The 19,099-nt window shown below is 43.2% G+C and overlaps 1 protein-coding gene across 1 annotated transcript; it reads right to left on the bottom strand.

Moving 5' to 3' along the window:
- Positions 1–4,000: 4,000 nt before the first annotated feature.
- On the bottom strand, positions 4,001–19,092 carry C8B (complement component 8, beta polypeptide; the record flags this gene model as incomplete). The annotated part of the gene is made up of 11 exons (XM_008944035.1): positions 4,001–4,152; positions 5,542–5,610; positions 6,913–7,066; positions 9,188–9,351; positions 10,053–10,181; positions 12,228–12,468; positions 13,958–14,155; positions 15,003–15,135; positions 17,089–17,230; positions 17,829–17,970; positions 19,012–19,092. Coding segments are annotated over 11 exons (1,605 nt in total), but the record flags the coding sequence as incomplete, so codon positions are not given.
- Positions 19,093–19,099: the final 7 nt, after the last annotated feature.

The raw sequence follows: 19,099 nt of genomic DNA, 5'->3' as shown, positions 1-19,099 counted from the left end.
GAGCTGTGCTAGATAAGCAGCCAAAATGTACATTTCTTACTTAAACTAAAAGCTTGGAGGGTAGAATAAAAGACTGCAGTTCCACCCTGGTTCTAATGAATGGATTTTCCCCTCTTGCACACTGACATACATTTGATGTAGTTATTTATCCTATATATTTCTCACAGCTATTTCCCAGGAGACCTTGTTTATCTCGCTCATAAGTACATGATGGATGTATGGTGCTTTGGATAAATGGTATCACAATCAGATATTTTTATGGATATAGGCAAACTGGGTTATTAACAAAGGAAGGACAGGGAGGAACCAGTACGCAAAAGAAAATAGCAGATGATTGATGACAATACACCTGAGGTTGCAAGGTGCAGGCTCCAGATAACCAGCTAACAGAAGAGAAGATAAGGACAGTGCTTGAGACAGAGCTGTTTTCTGCCTCGGGGTCAATGTCACGCTGACTATCCCCACGCCTGCAGCCCTCTGAGCCTGTGATTTTACAGCAGGCAAGAATTCCTCACCAAGAGCAGCTCAAGAATCATTGTCTTTTTTTACACAGTGTAATGCAGAGGCACAGGAAGATACAAAATGCTTCATTCTACCCCCCCCCCCAAAAAAAAATCCCACAAAAAACCCCCAAAAAAACCTGAAACAAAAGAAATGCCAGATTTTGGAGGGTTTGGGGAGGGACTGGCATTTGCTGTGCTGCTCTAGCAGGGCCAACACAGTGGGACTCTTGGTGATGCATTATAAATAAGTAAAAAAAATCTATGTTCATAATAGTAATAATTACTGTCTTCATCTCCAGTTTTGTTGATATGCAGAAGCAGGGGGGTGTTAAAATAGACTATAAAAGGAAGACATATCTACAGGCATAATTAGACCTGAAATCTGGCAGTTGTCTTGGCTACTCACTGGGCTTTTCAGCCATCAAGGCAGGAGTTGGAAATCTGGGGACTGTTAACCCCTCTGCATGGGTTGCTTTCAACAAAATCTCTTCATCTGGGAGAGAACCTCAGGAGAAACAACTATATCCATCCAATAACAGGAGAAACAGGAGCATGGTAAAGTAATTTAGCAATACTACAGCTACTGCAGGGTTTGCAAGTCCCCAGCCACAGCCCAAACCATGTTCCAGCCTCACAGGTAAACTTAACATGTCTATGTGATATGAAATGACAGGGAGCAAGTGACTCCAGGCTGGAAAACAGTCTGATTTACCCATTCCTGGTGGAGATGATAGGGGCTGCAAGAGTAAGGTTGGTATTCTCCTGGGAAAGCTGGATGTGACAATTACAACTTACTTAAAATATCCATTGGGGAGCTTCCAAAGCCATGTTGACCAGATCTAGCACACCTTACAGCAGCAATGTCTTCAAGAAGAGATGGTGGAGACAAAGCAGCTTCTCCATCTCTACTGAGCTTCTTTTTTTTTTTTTTTTTCACAAGCAAGCTGCTTGTGAAAACATAACCTGGGAGGTAGTAAAGGCCATGGAGACAAGTGACTTAACCCAAGAAATGGGCAGTTGAAGCATGAACACACCGTGTCTGCAGCTTTCCCAGGTTTTCATATGTGGGTTATTCATCTAAACTTGTACACAGGAAGCAGAAGTTAGAAACACCAGTAAAAGATAGCAGCAAAATTTAGTGCCTACCAAAATGAAACGATAAAAGCTTCAGCATAGTATTTTTTATTGCTCTCTAGAACACAATAAATCATTAGTTAGTTGAATCAAAGCACAAAAATCACAAAGACAAGATAAAATTATGTCCTTTATGGGAGGTTTCTAAGTCTGTAAGCTCAATATTCACCCTCTACTGAAATCACACTTCAGTTAGACTATCCTGCTGGTCTTGAAGATTGCCCAATCTCTCTTTTCTTCCTCAAAAAAAAACCAAACCCAAACCAAACAGCCCAGGCACTGCCACTTCAACAAATCTGGCCTTTTTTGATCTGGGAAAAACAGTCCAAACTGAGGTTGTTGCCCTTGGCTCTGCTTGCCACAGCAGGAGGTGATGGATGCACCATGGCTATGTGTCAGAGTGCTTACTCCAGCCTGATGATCAGGAGAGGTGCTCAAATTTACAAAAGCCACTTGATTTGTCTGAGAAAGTTCCTAAATCAGTTTACAATGATGCTCCTCAAGAAAAGCAGGCAACCACACTGCAATACATGTCCTCACAGGCACCTATGAACCATGACCAGGGTCCTCTGCTGCAGAGCTTCTACAACATCCCTTTAAAAACATTGAAGAGCATCAAACTCCACACAAGCAGTGACCTCTTTGACCATGACCCGAAATGAACCCCTTGGCAAATTTCTATCACACAAAAGATAACACAGTTACAGAGAGGATAACAGAAATATTTTGTGTTGGCAGCTCAATTATGAAGCCCATAATGAGTACAGAGCACTCTCACTCTTCTTTTACATATGCAATGTGCTCTTCCTTTCTTAAAGCTGTCACAGAAACCTTGTCAATAAGTGTGGAGGCGGCATGAGGGCTACAACTAAATGCATGTTCCATTGTTCAGATGTCAGAGAGCCTGAGCTGTTCTTATAAGAATTGCATTTAGACAACGTCAGTCTGAAAGGAGAGAAACTGGTGATACCAACCCATCATCACCATCAACGTTAAAAAAACCCTCAAAGAGTGTTTGACCTTGCAGATGTTAGAAGACTCACAGCACTTATGAACAACTTTGCACTGGTGGAATCATTTTCCTGCAGCAAAGCTATTGCAAATGTCTTTGCAAAAACCACTAACCACCAATAAAGCTGTAGGAGGCACATCCCTGGAACGATCCAGGCTCAGGTCAGTCATGAAATGGTGCACAGTACTACAAGTTCTTCACAGTGGGTGATGCACAGCTCCAGGGACACTAACAAAGGGCAAGCCACTTTGCTTTGGCTCTTTCCATAGCAAGTGCTCTCCATCTTGGATGTCTTGAGTGGACTAGCAATGCAGCTGCTGAAATACAAGCTTTCACTGGATGATGAACTAATGAATCAGAGCCTGTTTTGGGCAGAAGCAACTACTAAGGGCAGAAGACCTCAGGGGATGTGCAAAGATGTCCATGACAGAAAACCTGGTTGCTCATCCTGCTCCAGCGGAGGGTCCCAGCACCCTGGAGTCCCAGCCCCTAGTCAGGGTGCAGCCTCTCCTGCAAGTGCAGCCATCTCTCCTGCCTTCCAATATCCCCAAGCAGCAGTTGCTTTCCAGTTCCCCATCACAGCAGCATCCCTTTGACCTTCCCTCCCCTTCCCAAAGAACCAGAGCACTGGTGTATCTGAGCATACCAGGGTGTATCCCATGCTCTCCGTGTACCTGTTCTACTTCAGAAGCCCCTAGGAGGAAGCTCATCACTGCAGCAGAAGTACAACTGCACTTTGGTGTCACCAGACTGTTCTTCACAATTCAGTTTTCACTCCTTCTAGACAGTTTCTAATACAGCAGACCATTAAAGTTAAGTAAAATAAATTTGGAAACTGGAGCAGTGAAGCACAACAGCTTTTTAAATGTCACACTAGATACCACGGTGCTTGTGGAGATTTAGACTTTCCTGTAGTTTGCTCCACATGACACAGCTGTCTTCACAGAAGATGCATATTAGTGCACACTCTGGTGCATGTAAGATCAGACAGGCTTTTCTTATCTCAAAGGAACCTTCAAAACCAAGACAGTAAGATTTAAAATCATGCAGCTACCAAATAAGGCAGGAGATAAAGCTTGTCTCAGTCAGCTCATTACAATAAAGACAGAGAAGGGTCAAAATACCAAGAAGAGTAAGCACATTTAATCCCATGGGACAACTTCAAAGCACGTCCAAAGGTGTGATTCATAACACACACCCAGCTCCCAACATCTGAAATGTTTCCAACTTCAACGCACTTGGGTAGGACCTGTAAGCAGACCAAAGCCAACCAGGCAAGCAGTCAAGGAACATCTTCTTACTCAGTCTGCCAACAGTTTTTTGGTTTTGTGCGAGTTCCTAATGATTTCCTCTAGCAAGGAGCTGTCTCAGCATCTGGCCCTGAGCATGACGAGCCCCCGTTTTGTGGGGCAGGGTTGTTGCATTGTCGTCTCCTTGTTCGTTGACCTCCTGAGCATGGAGACCAGCTGGCCCAGCATCCCCAGTTTCCATTAATAGCAGCATCTGAAAATAAAACACAAAGCCAGAAAGGACTGTCAGAATAAAGCAGCTCTTGCCATGGGAAGAGCTGTCAGCTTCCATGAACCATATTTAAATACAAACAGCTCTCCCCCTGTCCACACCACTAACAATACACTTGAGTCATTAACGATAAGGGATTGTTTTAAAGATGTTAATTCTCTGTTTAGCATTTCTGGTGTTTGTTCAAACTACATCATGCAGCAAGGACAAGATAAAAAAAATCAATTAGCTTTATGTTTGCTTATAGGACATTTCTCTCTGCGACTTAGTCCAAGCTTAGGTAAGAAAAACAGCAGCTAAACTCCTGTCAGCCACATTTTGAGGGGCAAGGGGAAATGTTAGCATGTTCTTCTTCAATGAACAACAGCTTGAATATTCAGCTTTCTACCTGTTGCTTTTCCTATTACACTGTTTCTTCTGGACCCTGAGCATGTGAGTGACATAAATTCAAAATCCTGAGAATCACGGAGCTGAACACGAAGGCAACACATAAAAGGAGGAAACAGGAGTGAGAAAGGAAATCACATGTTGACAAGGGGATGGATACGAGTCTTTGGGAGGGTCAGATGAGATTACACGTGTGGTAAGCAGACTGGAACAAGGTGTAAGTGACTCCACAGATTAAGGCTCCATGGACTTCCTTAGAAACACCTACAAAAATCATCCTCTGCTCAGTGAAATCGTGGCCTAAGAGGTATTTCAGCCTGGCTTAGTTAGAGCACAGTCATGCAGAATGAGAACTCGATAGAAGCCTGTAAACAAAGCACAATGATAAATGCAGTGCATCAAATTGTGGGATGGTGCCAGAGCTCTGGGTACCTGAGACCTGGTATTATTTAGCATCTAAATTAATGAGCTGGAAGAAGTAAACAAAATGATTAAATTCACAGATCATTCTAAACTAGAAGGAGTTAAGAACAACAGTCAGGAGAGAGCAGTGATAGAAAGGGAACAAGAAGCAGTAATAAATGCTTCAAAACAACATAATAAGGTTTTAAGATTAAAATGCATGGTAGCATGTCTGGGGGAAAACAGTTTGCAACATACTGGCTGTATCAGAGGGAAAAACTTAGGAAACAGAGCTGTTGGAGGAAACTTGAGGCTTGTCATGGATTGTGAATGACCTATTGTATTTTGACACAATTGCAAGGTGTTTTTGTGCAGCTCTGAACTGCAAAAGTAAAGCCACCTCCTCCTGAATGCACAGGTATTTAGAAGAGAGCATGCCAAATGGTGTGGCACCTCTGCAGGACCCTAAGCCCTCCTGCATTGGGCTGGGCAGGGTGGGGACAGCCAGCACTGGGCATTACTCCCCCCCATCAGCCCCCACCCCTTCTGGGACTGTCTCCTTGGACTTGGGGTCCCATTTACCTTTCTTCTTGCTGATCTCACAGGCAGTGCCTCTGTAGCCAAGAGGACACAAGCACTCACACTTGGTTCCTGAAAGTGAGGAGAGATGGTGAAATTACAGACTTCAGGTCACATTGCCCTGCAGACACCTATTTCTTTTTGGTGCTTCATCTTCTGTGAGGAAGGGACAGTGGGTGAAATGATATCAGCATTTTTCTCTGATGCTGAAAGCATAAAACAGCAATAAAGCAGGGGAGCTGTGACTGCCCTGCCACCCCTCTCTCCTCCCTGGCCATTTGTTCCTGCCACTGCACTGCAGCTCAACCTCAGCTGCAGCAGTGCAGCCATTCAGCAAGCCAGGGTACCACCCAGTCCCCTTGCTTCTCTCCAAAAGAGAGGCCTTGACAGAGCTGAGAGGGAGCAAACTGCAGCATCCGGGGATGAGCACCTGGGACAAGAGCATCCCAGCTTGGTTTTGTGGCAGAGGAATAGCCCACCTCACCCCACACCAGCTGCTCAAGTCTGTGATGTGCCTCCCACAACAGGACAGCAGGAGGAGAGCTCTCACTCAGGAAAATGAATGGTCATTTAAAAATCTCTTGTGGAGAAGATATGAAATGAAAAGCTAACCTGAATTAGCTCCTAAAAAGTTATTTAAACAATCGTAATCATGACATGAATCCTTGAAGTGCTACAATCAACTAGCTGGTACCTGAAGCAATCCTTTCTGCATTAGCTACATTTAGATGATAACAAGTCTCATCAGGACTTTTGCAGATGCAGATTGGAATTAGGCACTTGACAAAACAGTCCCTTTGTTAGAAGCTCTCATCACCTCATAGATCTCTGTTTAGGCAGTGCGGGTTTCATTCAGTTTGATTATTTTCCCCCTTCATTTTTAAATCACAGCCTGCTTAGGAAGGAGGACAGCTTCTATTAGAAATGGGGGATGGTGACAGTGATAACAGTGCTTGGCACTTAAATAGTGCTTTTCATCTTCAAAACACTTTTACAAACACTAATTAATGCTGAGACTAGTCACTGCTCTAGGAGGGTGGAAGCAATCTTAACAGCAAAGGAGGAGACTTAAAGATGTCGAGGTTTGGGGTTTTTTTTTTTAAATGCATAATTGAGAAGGAACAAATTCTTCCACAAAACTGTTATGGATGGCCATTGCCATTAAAAAGACATGTCCCTTGACTTTATTGTCTTTACTTACCAGTGGCATTCTGCAAATAGACCAACATTAAAAAAAAAAAAAAAAATGAATTATCTGAGCAAGAAATGTCAGGAGAAACTAAAGAGCAGATGACTCGCCAAGCATCCTCACTCTCCATCAATTCCCAGCTCATTTCTCTCCAGAGAGGTGAGAAGAGGTGCAAAATCCTCTACCTTGCAGCAAGGGGATGCCATTGCCAAGGCACGGAGCACAGTGACAGGAACTGCTCTCTAGCTGAAAGTCATCAAGAGCCCGTCGGAGATTCTCTTTTATTGTGATTGCGTTAGCAAAGTCATTTGGAGTCACCAGCTGGTACAGAGGCTCTGCCTAAAGGGAGGGAAGAAACTGCTTTAAGTTTCCCAGTTCAGGATGGTGTGAGCATTGCAGGGCTCAGTGGTGGCACAGCTGGAGAGGGAAATGAAGGCTTCGTGGTTCAGGCTCCACGTTTCCCACCAGTATTTCCTTAAACCTCACGAGCAGCAAGCCAGCAATGTCAGCAATACTTACAGGGGTCCTCCCCTGGGTTTACAACACCACAGCAGTTGCAAATGTGTAACAGAACACAACAGCCATACCTCTGGTTGACAACTGGGCCAAGCTTCTCAGAAGTTTTGTTAAATCCTTGCTCATCCGTTTTCCTGATATAGACATTTTTAGATCAGATTTACTCAAACTTACCTCTCCTGAGTGCTCTCTTACTGCAATTTAAAAAAGGTCTCCCAAAAACCCACCCACAAAAATCTCCTTCATTCCTCCCACGGCCACAGGCATTCAAATCTGTGCTTTCACCATAACCACTTCTGCATGTCAAGGCTGATTTCTCTCTTTATGAAGCCTTCAGAAGGGATTTTTTTTTTCCCCCTGAGAACAAGGGAAAGTTAAAGTGTGGTCTCAATATTGCCAGTCACCCACTCATGTCAGTGGGATGACACTGGCACATGTCATCAGAGGATCCAGCCTAAATTCCCATCCTTGCTGTAGAGCTGTCTGCCATGCAGGCCACAGCACAACAGTAAGCATGAAAGATCACCCTATTGCTACCACAGGCTCAAGCTACAAGAAATAGAAGAATCTTTCCATAAAGAAAAAATACTCATTTCCTGCTGCTGTACATCCACTCTTCATCAATTATCTGTGATCCATACTTTGCTTTTTGAATTTAGATCATACAAATGAGGAAACACACTAAAAGTGACCTGCCAAGTCCTTTCAGCAGATGATTTATGAACTGATTTGCTTTAGTTTTCCCTAACTAAGCATTCTTGTGCTGACATTTAGTCACACTCTGCTGGTACTTTTGATCTTCAAGCCCCACAGGGATATTGGTATGGAAATGAAGGATTATAGATACCACATCCAAATTACATCTGTCCGGGGTTTTTCACTGGGCAGCCTGGCCACTGATGCCAGGCAAGACAAAGAACATTGCAATTCCTTGTGAGAGTATTTTCTATACATGGGATCTAGCACAGAAGGTTGCATTTCTGTTGCCCCCTGCCCAGAGACCTCCCAGAACATTTTAAAAATGAAAAGTCAGAATTTTCAATGAGAAATAAACACCTTTTAGAAAGACAAATATTCAATTTTATACTGGAAACCTATTAGACAATAATAAAATCAACTTCCACCAATATCAGGCCAAACCCCTGTTTAAAAGGGGTTTTAAAGTTCTCTTGCACCTTTGTACTGTTCACTCAGTGTAAACTTACTTTGATTATTTTTCTGTAAGATTACTTTTTATAAGAATGATGAGGCAGAATTGCTACCTATTTCTGCTTGCCTTTTATTTTTCCAGTGCCTTGCATTTCTGAAACTCTTTGGGATCAAAAATCCTTGACTCTTCAAAAACTAACTCACATTTTTATGGTTTAGCTAAGCTGCACAAACAACCAGGTGTGTATGGTGAACTGCTTGGCCTCCTGAACCAGAAAGAATTGTCATGAAATAGTCACTGGTGCTCACAGAAGGCAGGAGAAATTTCAAGGAAAAAAAAAAGTCTTTATAAAATATATGCTGCCAGGTGTTTTTTTTTGGTAAGTGATACGTTGGCAAGAGAGATGGGGGATGATCTGATCTGCTTGGTAGGCACCAAGTGATCACATCTGCACAGCCAAGCTAGAAGGGTTAAAGCTGTTTAGTTCATGTACCCCCAACCACAACCTTTTATAAGCATCACACCTCTGATCTTCTGAACACCCAGTCTCAGAAAAAACTATGCTGCATAAGACAGGTCTATTATTTGCCCCAGAAATTTCCCTGTTTTTTTTTTTTTTGGTTTTGGGCTTTTGTGTTCTTTTTTTTTTGTGTGTGTTTGTTTTTGTGTTTGTTTTTCTTGTTTGTTTTTTTTTGTTTGTTTTGTTTTGTTTTGTTTTCTGTTTGTGTTTTCTGTTTGGTTTTGTTTGTTTTTAATCTATTTATTAGGCTGAATGAAGTGAATGGCTACAGTACCTTTAGCTTTATGATCTCGGGGTTGTACTGCACAGCATCTCCCCACTCCTGCATGAGTGCAGCCGTTGGCAGGTCTTTGTGAGCCAACCTGGTAACGTGCTCACTTGCTCCACCACGAACCAGGGCGAGGAAATCCTCCACGTACTGTTTCTTAGAGCTGCTCTCTGCAAAAATGCATTCAGAAAGTGGGAGATGCTAACAGCAAAACATGCCAGTATGTGATCCATCCCACGGAGAGGGCAAAGGAAAGAGGCCACGAGGGTTTCACACCTCAAGCCTGGTTTCCTACACTGTGTGTCCTGTGCCTCTCCTGCTCCCTTGCAGCAATACCCCCATCCTCCTCTCCTGCACCCTGTATCTCTCCCCCAAAACTTCTTCCCTAAGCTTGCAGGTCCTTCCACAGCCCAATGCTCCTCACCACCATGAACACCACCTGTTCTCCTCCACATGTCTTCAGGTGCACCCTCTGCCCACTGCAACACCCCAAGCTTCCCATATGACTCCTGAGGCTCCCAAACACCATTACCTCCCTGCTTTCCCCATGTGGGCTTTTTTTGGATGCAAAAAGTGGCATGCTGGGCTGCTCTGCTGAAGGGTGGGTGGAGTGGTAACACAGCACCAGCCAGGTGAGTAACAGGTGATCTGTCTCTACCTTCCCCTGGGACACTGAGCAGATATTTCTCTACCCAGCAAAGAAAATCTTGCAAATAAATCAAGCTTTGAGACCACAGATAAGCTTGGCTGGGGTTAGCCAGCAGGCTCAAAAGCAGCTGTGAGAGAGTGGGGAAATATTCTGAGATCACAAAATCTTCTTTTCACTGCAACAAAGGCTAGAAATTAAATGGCAGAAGTGTTTCATGCTTACCTCCAATCTCTTTTAAAAGGGATTTACAGCCAGCTTCAGTTATTCCAAGGCTCACATAGACACGAAAAATATTTGCACCAATGTTAAAGCCATGCTGTGCACATTTCTGGACATCACTCAGAGAATAACCTTAAATACACACCCAAAAATGGTAGTGTTTTAGTACAGTTGTTTGATGGTTTATGTCCATATACAGAGAAAACAGGAGCTGATAAATATTTTTCCTTTGGGGGAAAAAGAGATGAGATGAAGAAGCCTTTGGGGGGGATATTCAACAGAGCTGTATGAAGTGAAATGAAATCTCTACGTTTTACAGAACTCTGAAACTCTGGAAGTGCAAGTGCAAGGCCAATGCTGGAAGAGGAGCATTTCAATTATCAACTCAGCTACAAGGGGTGGGAGCCTGACTTTTAAGAGTAACAGATAAAGTAGGTTTTCCTCCCTCTGCTAGCTTACATCTTCAGTTCATTGCCCCAAGAAAAGCCTTGTTTCATGGAAGTTTCTCCATGAAGCTCAACTTATATTCCAGGAAAAAAATTATAGCTTGCCCAAAAAATCTGCAAAAATGATGTTTTTCACCAAAGTCCTTTTCCAAACTCCACGGTGTCCTGCCACTCAAGACTATTTAAGCAGGTATGATGGTGAAAATCTAGATATGACAACTCAAGTACCTCTTATTTTTCTCTGCTTTTATTTTTGTTGTTGCAACCCCCCACATTTCCCTGAATTCTTTACTTTTTTTAGACTTATGTATTGATGACACAAATGTTTACAAGAGCTCACAATGCAAGTATCACTGGATGGCTGTCCTATTTCTATGCTCTTCTTACAAATCTGATACTGGCCCAGTTTCTAGATGAGAAAAGAGGATGCACTGAGTTTTGGGTTGATGCAGGATGGCCCCTATTAATGTTCATAGTCCACATGCACCTAAAGGCAGGAACCACTTATTCTATGACGACCTTGCACAGCACAATCCAGACTTGCTGTCTTTCCCACAGGAAGTATCAAATCAGGAACCACAGACACATATGGCACATTGGATTATGTGAGAGCAGTGCAAATATCAACCATGTGACATGAGGCATAATACTAACTCTCACCTGAACTTCCAGCACAGACAGTACAAACATAATGGATTTTATGTTTATCCATAAATGGATAATCCATTTGTACTGATGGATTTGAAGGGAGAAACCTGAATTCTCAGACTGGACACACCAAACCCCAGCGAGAACTTACAGCCTGCCTCAGCACCAGAGACAGTATGAAAATGTTGGTACTGCTGCAGGACCCCGATCTAGGTCAGCAGATGTTGACAGGTGGCATTTGGATGCAAACAAAAATACACATGGCTTGTAGTGGTCCCACGCCAAGGGCTGAGAAATTTGGCAGAGCTAATGTTGTGAATACCTGAATCTAAGTTCTGTCCCTCCGGGCTGTACCTGACTACAGGATAAGCAACTTCCTAGACAGAAGAAGAGCAGAGTGAGCATCACACACAACAGAGTCCACTAAATGCTTTCACAAATAGACAGCAAAGGCAGTTACTCACTCCCATACCAATGAATAAATAAAAGAGTGCAGCTATTGATTAATGTCACACAGCTCGCTCTATCCTACACAACAATCATCATTTCTTGCAAAAAAAGGAAGCCAGAGTCAAAGAGCAAGAGCAGTGTCAGGCACAAGAGTCACCCAGCAAATTATTTACTGTTTCCTACAAGCAGGAAAAGCTCTTGAGGCTAAAGGTGTTGCAAAACTGTCATTTGAAAGGCAAGGGGGAAAGAACCTAGGTGAAGGTTTTCAAAGCTAACAAAAGTGTTAAGCTACACGATTCTCATTCATCTCAGCATCTTGTCAGCCTCCAAAACGTGACAGCTAAAACACTTGCTGTAGGGCCCTTTTTCTGAACTGGCAGCACCCACAGCTTGAGAGCTAGATGAAGCTCGTGATGCTGAGCATGCTTTGAAAACCAGACTCTTTACTCACTGCCACAAAGCACTTCTACTCCCATATTTCCTGTAGGCTCCCGTTGAGATGTCGTTGAGTCCTTCCACCATCTCTTTTTCCCCATCCCAGACCTGAACCATCATGGGGTGCCCGCAAAGGGGTTTTCCTACCAAAAAAGCTGGCCCCAAACAAAGCTTTTTCACAACCACCAGCTGCACATACCTGCCTTCTGGAGCTCGCTGCTGTTCAGGACTAAAGTATATTCATAGATGCCACCGACAGTGGCCTCCGTGATGTAATGGGTCCCGTAGTCTCTGTAGAGCTCCCTGTACTCCCCGTAGCTGTACTCGGAGGGGAGCTGACGGAGTCTCTGCAGGAACTCATAATGCAGCATCAGGGCCCTGGGCTTCAGCTTATAAACAGCAACAGCCAGCTCAGACCGGGCATGGATGAATTTGCTGGACTATGGGGAATGCAGAAGAACAAGAGAAGAACTGAGGGATGTCACAAGGACACAAGCAGCATGGCTCTACCCTTAAAAACATTGACCAGTTTTTGTCTCTCACAAGCTCTCTCCTGAAAAATCCTGACATCTGAATTCATGATAGTTTATATGTGAAATGATAATTCTCTGGCTGATCCAAGTTAATATTGATATCCCACAGAACTTGCCATTAACAAAACTCAAAGGAAAGAACAAACACACACACACACACATTTATATGTCTCTCTGTAGATATGTGTACATGGGTAAACATTTTATCTCCCCTTTCTGGCATAAAATTCAGGAACATCAGAGGTCTTTCGTCATGTTCAAAGGATTTAGGGTCCAGTTGTTAGGGCCAGCAGGACAAGCCCATCAGGGAGTTTTCAACATAGAGCTCTGTAGCTTAAATAATAAAATCAAGACTTAGTGTTTGGTTTCTTTATGGATTGGGTTTCTTGTCATGGGAAACGTCTCCTTGCAGGAAGTAAATGCAAGTTTAATAGCAACAAGGAACACTCTGCCCTTCCCCAGTGCACTTTATACTGAGGGGAGAGACATAGCTCAGTGGTATCATTAAACCATTGACAAGAGGAAGGTTTGTTTACAGCAATAACAGATGAAAAAAAGAAATCAAATGATGGTGCACACTGCCTCAGACTGAATCTCAGAGAGTTAGAGATTAAAACCTCTCCAGCCAGCTTAAAGCATGCATCAGATCACAGCTATGAGCAAATCACTGCAGAAGGGACGGGACGTGATTGTGCCATCCTTATTTTGTGTGGTGTGTGTCCTGAGCTGGTGAATAAAGCTCTTGGCAGGCAGATCACATCAGTGGAAGAGAAATGGCTTGTGTTAGTCTATGGCCAAACCCATGGAAGGTCTGCTAGAAGTTTTCCTTCTGTGCTCTTGTCAAGACAGCCCTACAGCTGAACAGCTTAGCTTCGCTCTGTGCATTATCATTTCCCACAGTGACAAGTTCCTGCCTTGCTGAACACACCTAAAAGAGGGATGGCCCTTCATGTGTGAGATGATGTTCTGCAGAGATTGCACAGATAACAGCTGTCCACACAGCAGACCCGTTTCTGGACTGTGTGTACAGGTGTAGAAATTCCTGGAGCTGCAGAAAATCCTGTGTGCCCTTTTTTACAATGACCTCACTACAACTCTCCAATTGTGGATGCCCAGCAGGAGACTGGACGGACCTCACTCGATTGGGGCTGATTTTAGAGGTTAGACAGTCCAGTTCCTGGCTGATAGGTGAATGGAAATGCTCCTGGGTGCTGTAAACATAAATGAAGGTGTTATGGCCTTAGTAAACTCTTGACCAATGCAAATGGCAAAATCCAATCAGGAGGAATGATTTCATTTATCCTGCTCACAGCTGCTGAGCTGATGGTGAGGATCAAACCCACCCACACACACACAGACAATGCCTTAGCAGAGAAGTAAGTGGAGCAGTGCTTACAGTTGAAGAAAATCTTTTCATCCTTCGAATGAACTTCTTGAACCTGTTGTCGTTTGAGTTGTAACCAAGTTCAAACAGTCCTGGTATTTTTATACCAAAGCTGAAGCTAGACTGTGAAGCTTTTGCCTTCAGGACACTGCTTTCATAATTTGAGTAGGAGTCATATTCAGTCATTGTAAATTCATATTTGCCTTTGGTCTAAACAGAAAGGAAAAACAACATGTTTAATTTCCTGCATAGTGATTGTATACCTGAAGCATGGGGAAGGAATCCAGGTACAAATATGCTTGAGAATTAATGCTTGCACTTTGAAGATGAAAGGCCTTGTATAATTGCAGAGCACTATTATTATTAACACTGGTACTTCAAGAATACTGGATTTACAGCAGCAGGAAAGCTACTATCTCTTCCACACTGCAAAGACCTCAGGCTTTCATTTACTATGTCAATCTTATGTAAAGAAGGTGAAATCTTAAACAAAGGCATCAATTAAAGTGTGAATTCTAAAAGGAAAAGGTTCCCTAGTGGGCAACACTCAAAAATTTATCATATTATGTTATCAAGAGCATTAAGGTCAAATATATAACAGTTGAAAGATAGCTTTGATCCACCATGGAATGGTGTCTTCGCACAACACACATGGTGTGCTGCCAAATCCCAGGCTGCTGCACAAGGACAGCTTTCCCAGCCTGGCTCTCAAGGTACTCTACAATTTTCCCTAAAATCAATCTCCCTCTGCCCAGTTTTTGGGCCCTCTTGGACAGATGTCACCAGGAGGTTTAGGCTCAGATTTTGCAATGGCAAGATCCAAAGGAACATCACCATCTCTTCCAGCACACATGGGTATTATAAGGGGACATGTCCAACTTCATAGAGTGCATGGGCTACGATGATGTTCTAGCAGTAGGGCTACATTCAAACCCACTTGATCTCACAAATTTTGTATTTTTTTTAACAATAGGATTCACTAATGAAGCTTTATCAGTACTGCACACTCAATTAATTGGAATATGTATGTTCATTTGCAGACAAATCCAACACGTACCTCTGGTGTATAGCTTTCAACGTTGTATGGCTTTCTGAATCTTGTGTCCATGATATAATGAGGAGAACATCCCCCTGCATAGTACTTGTGATCAAGAACTAATCCTTCCAAGTTGTTTGTGAAGATATTTAACCTGTACATGGAACATAAAAGCAAAATATTAAGATTATAATTGAGTTAGAGGTAAATAAGTGCCTTGGCTGAAAAAGTAAAAAGATTGTTTGGCTGAGGGCTCTTTGTTTCCTACTTCTTCAGAAAAACCTAACTGACTAACAAAAAAAGCAAAAGAGAGTCAAATGTTAACACTTTTGATGAATATTAAGGGCAATTTTCACCACTCAGCCATGAAAGATTACACAGCATTACTGCCACCAGCACTGGCAACTTTTGTAGCTTTTACTGGAACTCTCTGAGAAGAGCAGAACAAAGTGGACCAGCCAAACCCCCACCCCACCAGGCGGTCCACCCCGAGCATCCCCAAATGCCCACAGCAGTCTAGCAGCATCCAGCAGGATCTTCAAAGTCAGGTTTCCCAACCCATATCATCAGTCCAGACTAACTGTTAATTCACATTTCTTTGTCCTGCTTTGTCAGTCATAAGTTTTGCCACATTGGTCAAGGATCAGCCAGTGGTCAGTAGATGAGAGTAAAAATTGTCATGGAACAAGAATAAAGGTATTCCAGCAATTGTTCAACTAAACCTTGAAATCACGTGGGAGTTTTCCTCTGATTTTAGTGGATGATGGGCAGTAATCTTAACGTGTGTGCTCTAAGAAAGGATGTAGCACTGCAGCTTTTTTAGATGAGGTGATTAAACCCCATCATTGGCTTCTACTGCTGCTGGTGGGATCTGTGGCAGTAAAAACCCTTCTATTGCTGGCTGTCAGGACACCTTCACATCACCCTAGTGGCACACAACTGAGGACGTGCACTCACCTCCACAAACTCAGTCAAATAGTAACAAGAGTCATTAGATGCATCTTCACCAAAAAAACCCAAACCATAAATTGCTAACAGTCCATGTCCTGTCCCTGTTAGTGTCCCAGGTCTCTGTTAGATCAACCTCTCCTTATTTTGGGGAGAGGGACTTGCATGACTGTGAAGCTGTCAAATATTAACTCTCATTTTAGAACAATATGAAAAGAAGGGAGGTCCACTAAAAGCAAATTACTGAACAAATGTAGCTTCAAAGAGATGAGAAGCATGTTCCTATAATTGTCCAACATTATTTTTAATTTTGATTAAACTCAGAAGTACAAAGCACTAGCAATGGCATGTGCAGCAGCCAAATCTCCAGAGAATAAGGAGGAAATTATAATTTTTTTTCCTCGCAACACAATTTTTTTTTTCTTTAATGGAAAAAGCATTTTTTTTTTCCCTGCAGAATGAGAAAAACCTCTTTTCACACAGTCTGATCTTACAGGAAGTCGCCACAGTCTTAGCCTGTGTAAAAGATGGATCTATTCAGACTTGGATTTTAATCCCCACAAAGTTGGACTTTGCCAGCGTGCAGGTTAATCCTACCCTGCTCACACAAAGGACACAAATTCCTCCATTTCTCACTGTCCTGGAAGAAATCCAAGGAATTTTGACCTCTCCCAAATCAACACACTGTGCAAAAATACAATCCCATAGTCAGGCTCAGATTTTAGGCAATCCAAGATGCTGCTGATTTAAGTCTCTCTATAAAGAATGATATAACATGAATGATATAACATTATCCTCATATTTTAGCAAACCTCCCTTTGCTTTTATTTCCAAAACACAATTTGAAGTAGTGGCAACACAAAGAGCACACACAGGTTCTTGCAGGACACATTTGCAAGCCGAGCTGATGATCTTCACAGGGTGCACAAGTGCTCCTGGGTACATCTGGGACATTTACTCACCTCATCTTCCTCCAAAAGACTTGTGGAGTCAATAAGGGATTTCCCACTGGGCTTTGGATCAGGACCCCAAAGGCTCCTAACTAACTCCTAGATAGACCACTTGCTACAGGTTCTCTCCATTCAGTGTTTATATCTGAAGCCACATAAGATCATTTACCCTTAAGTAAAAAAACATCTCCTGAAGGTCACCGACTTACCCTTTTGCCAGATTCTCTATTCCCCAGTACTGCTCCATCTTGTGGTCACATTTTTTAAATACTTTTTTGCAGTTTTTTTCATCTGATTGGTCCCCACAGTCATCATCTCCATTACAAAGCAGCCTCCGTGTAATACATCTCCCTAGGAGGCAAAGTGTGAATTACTCACCAAATAATGTATTATCACACTCCCTGACTCAGAGGATGGGAACAAAATAAAAGACTCCTGTAATGTGTGGTTAAATCTAGCTGGAAAACACTCCTTCTCTATCTGTATGGACCACCAAACTCCACCTGCTCAGTTTTGCTCAAAACTTTCATAACCTTGAAGTTCCTTGTTCAACCTAGAAAACCCACCACCCAAATCAAAAGTGTAAAAAAGAAGTTTTTCATTGCTAAATATTTATAGTTTTGAGGAGACAAATGTGCTGGAGACTGTCCAGCAGACCTTGTGTGTTCTCCTGTTGCTGTTACATCCACTTGTGCTACAGATTTTGCTGATATAACTGGGGTTTAATTCCCTATTTGGAGATTTTAAAGACATGCTTTAGACAGACAGATGCTGGCAAATAGACTCACTCAAAATCACTGATGCAAACACAAACACAAGCGTGGATGGTCCTATGTCAACTCCTGACATCTCTTTGGCCCAGCAAACTCTTGTAGAAGCAGAAAGTTCAGGGTAGTGGCATCAGAGATGCCACCTGAGCACCAGCACTTCTCAATCCCTAAGTCCTCACCTGTAACTGCACACACAAAACCTTCACATCTGACTTTATTCCTGCAAGGATTATTTGTGACACAGTCTTGGGTCTCTTTGTCGGGGTAATCACAGGGCTCTCCATTGAACTGAGAAGGTTGTTCCAGGCGGGCAAATCTGTACTGTGATAAAATAAAAATTATTGACTCCAGTGTACAGAAATTGTGAATTTTACGCTTCCCTAGTTAAAAAAAAAAACCAACAAACTTTGTGTCAGGGAGAGCTGATCTAAGAGTTGTGGCATATTAAAGAAAAAAAGTGCTGGTAAAGAAGTGCAACGCTGGTAACGTGCCTCATTTGAAAGGTTTCTGATCTGTGACAGTTTTAATTTTACTAAGGAAAGATTGAGGATGTGGAAGGATGAAGGGAAGTTTGCTTTTCTATGACAGTTTGTTTAAATGAGCCTGACAGCCTAGTGCGGGCATTTGCAAGAGTAAGGAAGGATTCAGTTACATCTCCTCTCTTTCAATTAGCACCGGTAACGACATCCCTTGTTATTTTCTGTCAGTGTATTTACTTGGCCCTCTGCATCATTAGGGATTTTTTTTCCGCCCACACCACTGCTGTGAAGCAGTCAATTACTCCGTCCAATATGTTATCCCTCCTTTTCTCCTCAGCTTTTCAGATTAACTCTTTGATAAAAAGCTTCACTCCCATCACTGGTTATTCCCACTTAAGCCTGGGAATGGCCTCTCCAACTCGTTAGCAGAGGTCCCTCTAGCAACAGGGATTTTGCACTTCACACTATTGGGATCATTACTTTCATTGGATGGGGCTTCTTGGGTGGAAAATGCTCTCTGGCAGACAAAAAAAAAAAGCACCTTAATCCTGAGAGGCACCAAGTGACTCCAGGTCCCACTGGGGGACCATTAGCGGGGACAGTGCCTCGCACTGATGCTGGAAGAAGACTGTGTTGGACAGAAAGTCACTGCAAAGCCTAGGCTCAGACCTTCTCAGGACAGCAAGGCAGCCTGGAAAGCACTGGAGTTACAGCAGGGTGGTGAGCTGGAGAGCTAAAAGCCACCTGCAAGCCACCTACAGCCTCCCTGCACAGGGCTTTCCTCAGCAGCTTCCCGCTGTTTGCCCAACCAAATCAGTCAAGGCTTGGCAGAGGTCCTGCCTCCTAGCTTCTTGGGCTTTGTGTCCAGACCACAAACACTCACCCTCTTCCTCTGGCAGGGGTCGCAGCTGCTCCAGGAGGACCAGGCCGAGCGCAGGCAGTCGCGGGGCTGCGGCAGGCCGCCCACCGAC

This window comes from Merops nubicus, unplaced genomic scaffold, assembly GCF_000691845.1.
Source record: "Merops nubicus isolate BGI_N331 unplaced genomic scaffold, ASM69184v1 scaffold31217, whole genome shotgun sequence".
In the NCBI taxonomy this organism is placed as follows: domain Eukaryota; kingdom Metazoa; phylum Chordata; class Aves; order Coraciiformes; family Meropidae; genus Merops; species Merops nubicus.
The sequence above is the reverse complement of the archived record's forward strand: the minus strand, read 5'-3'. Positions and strand labels throughout refer to the sequence as shown.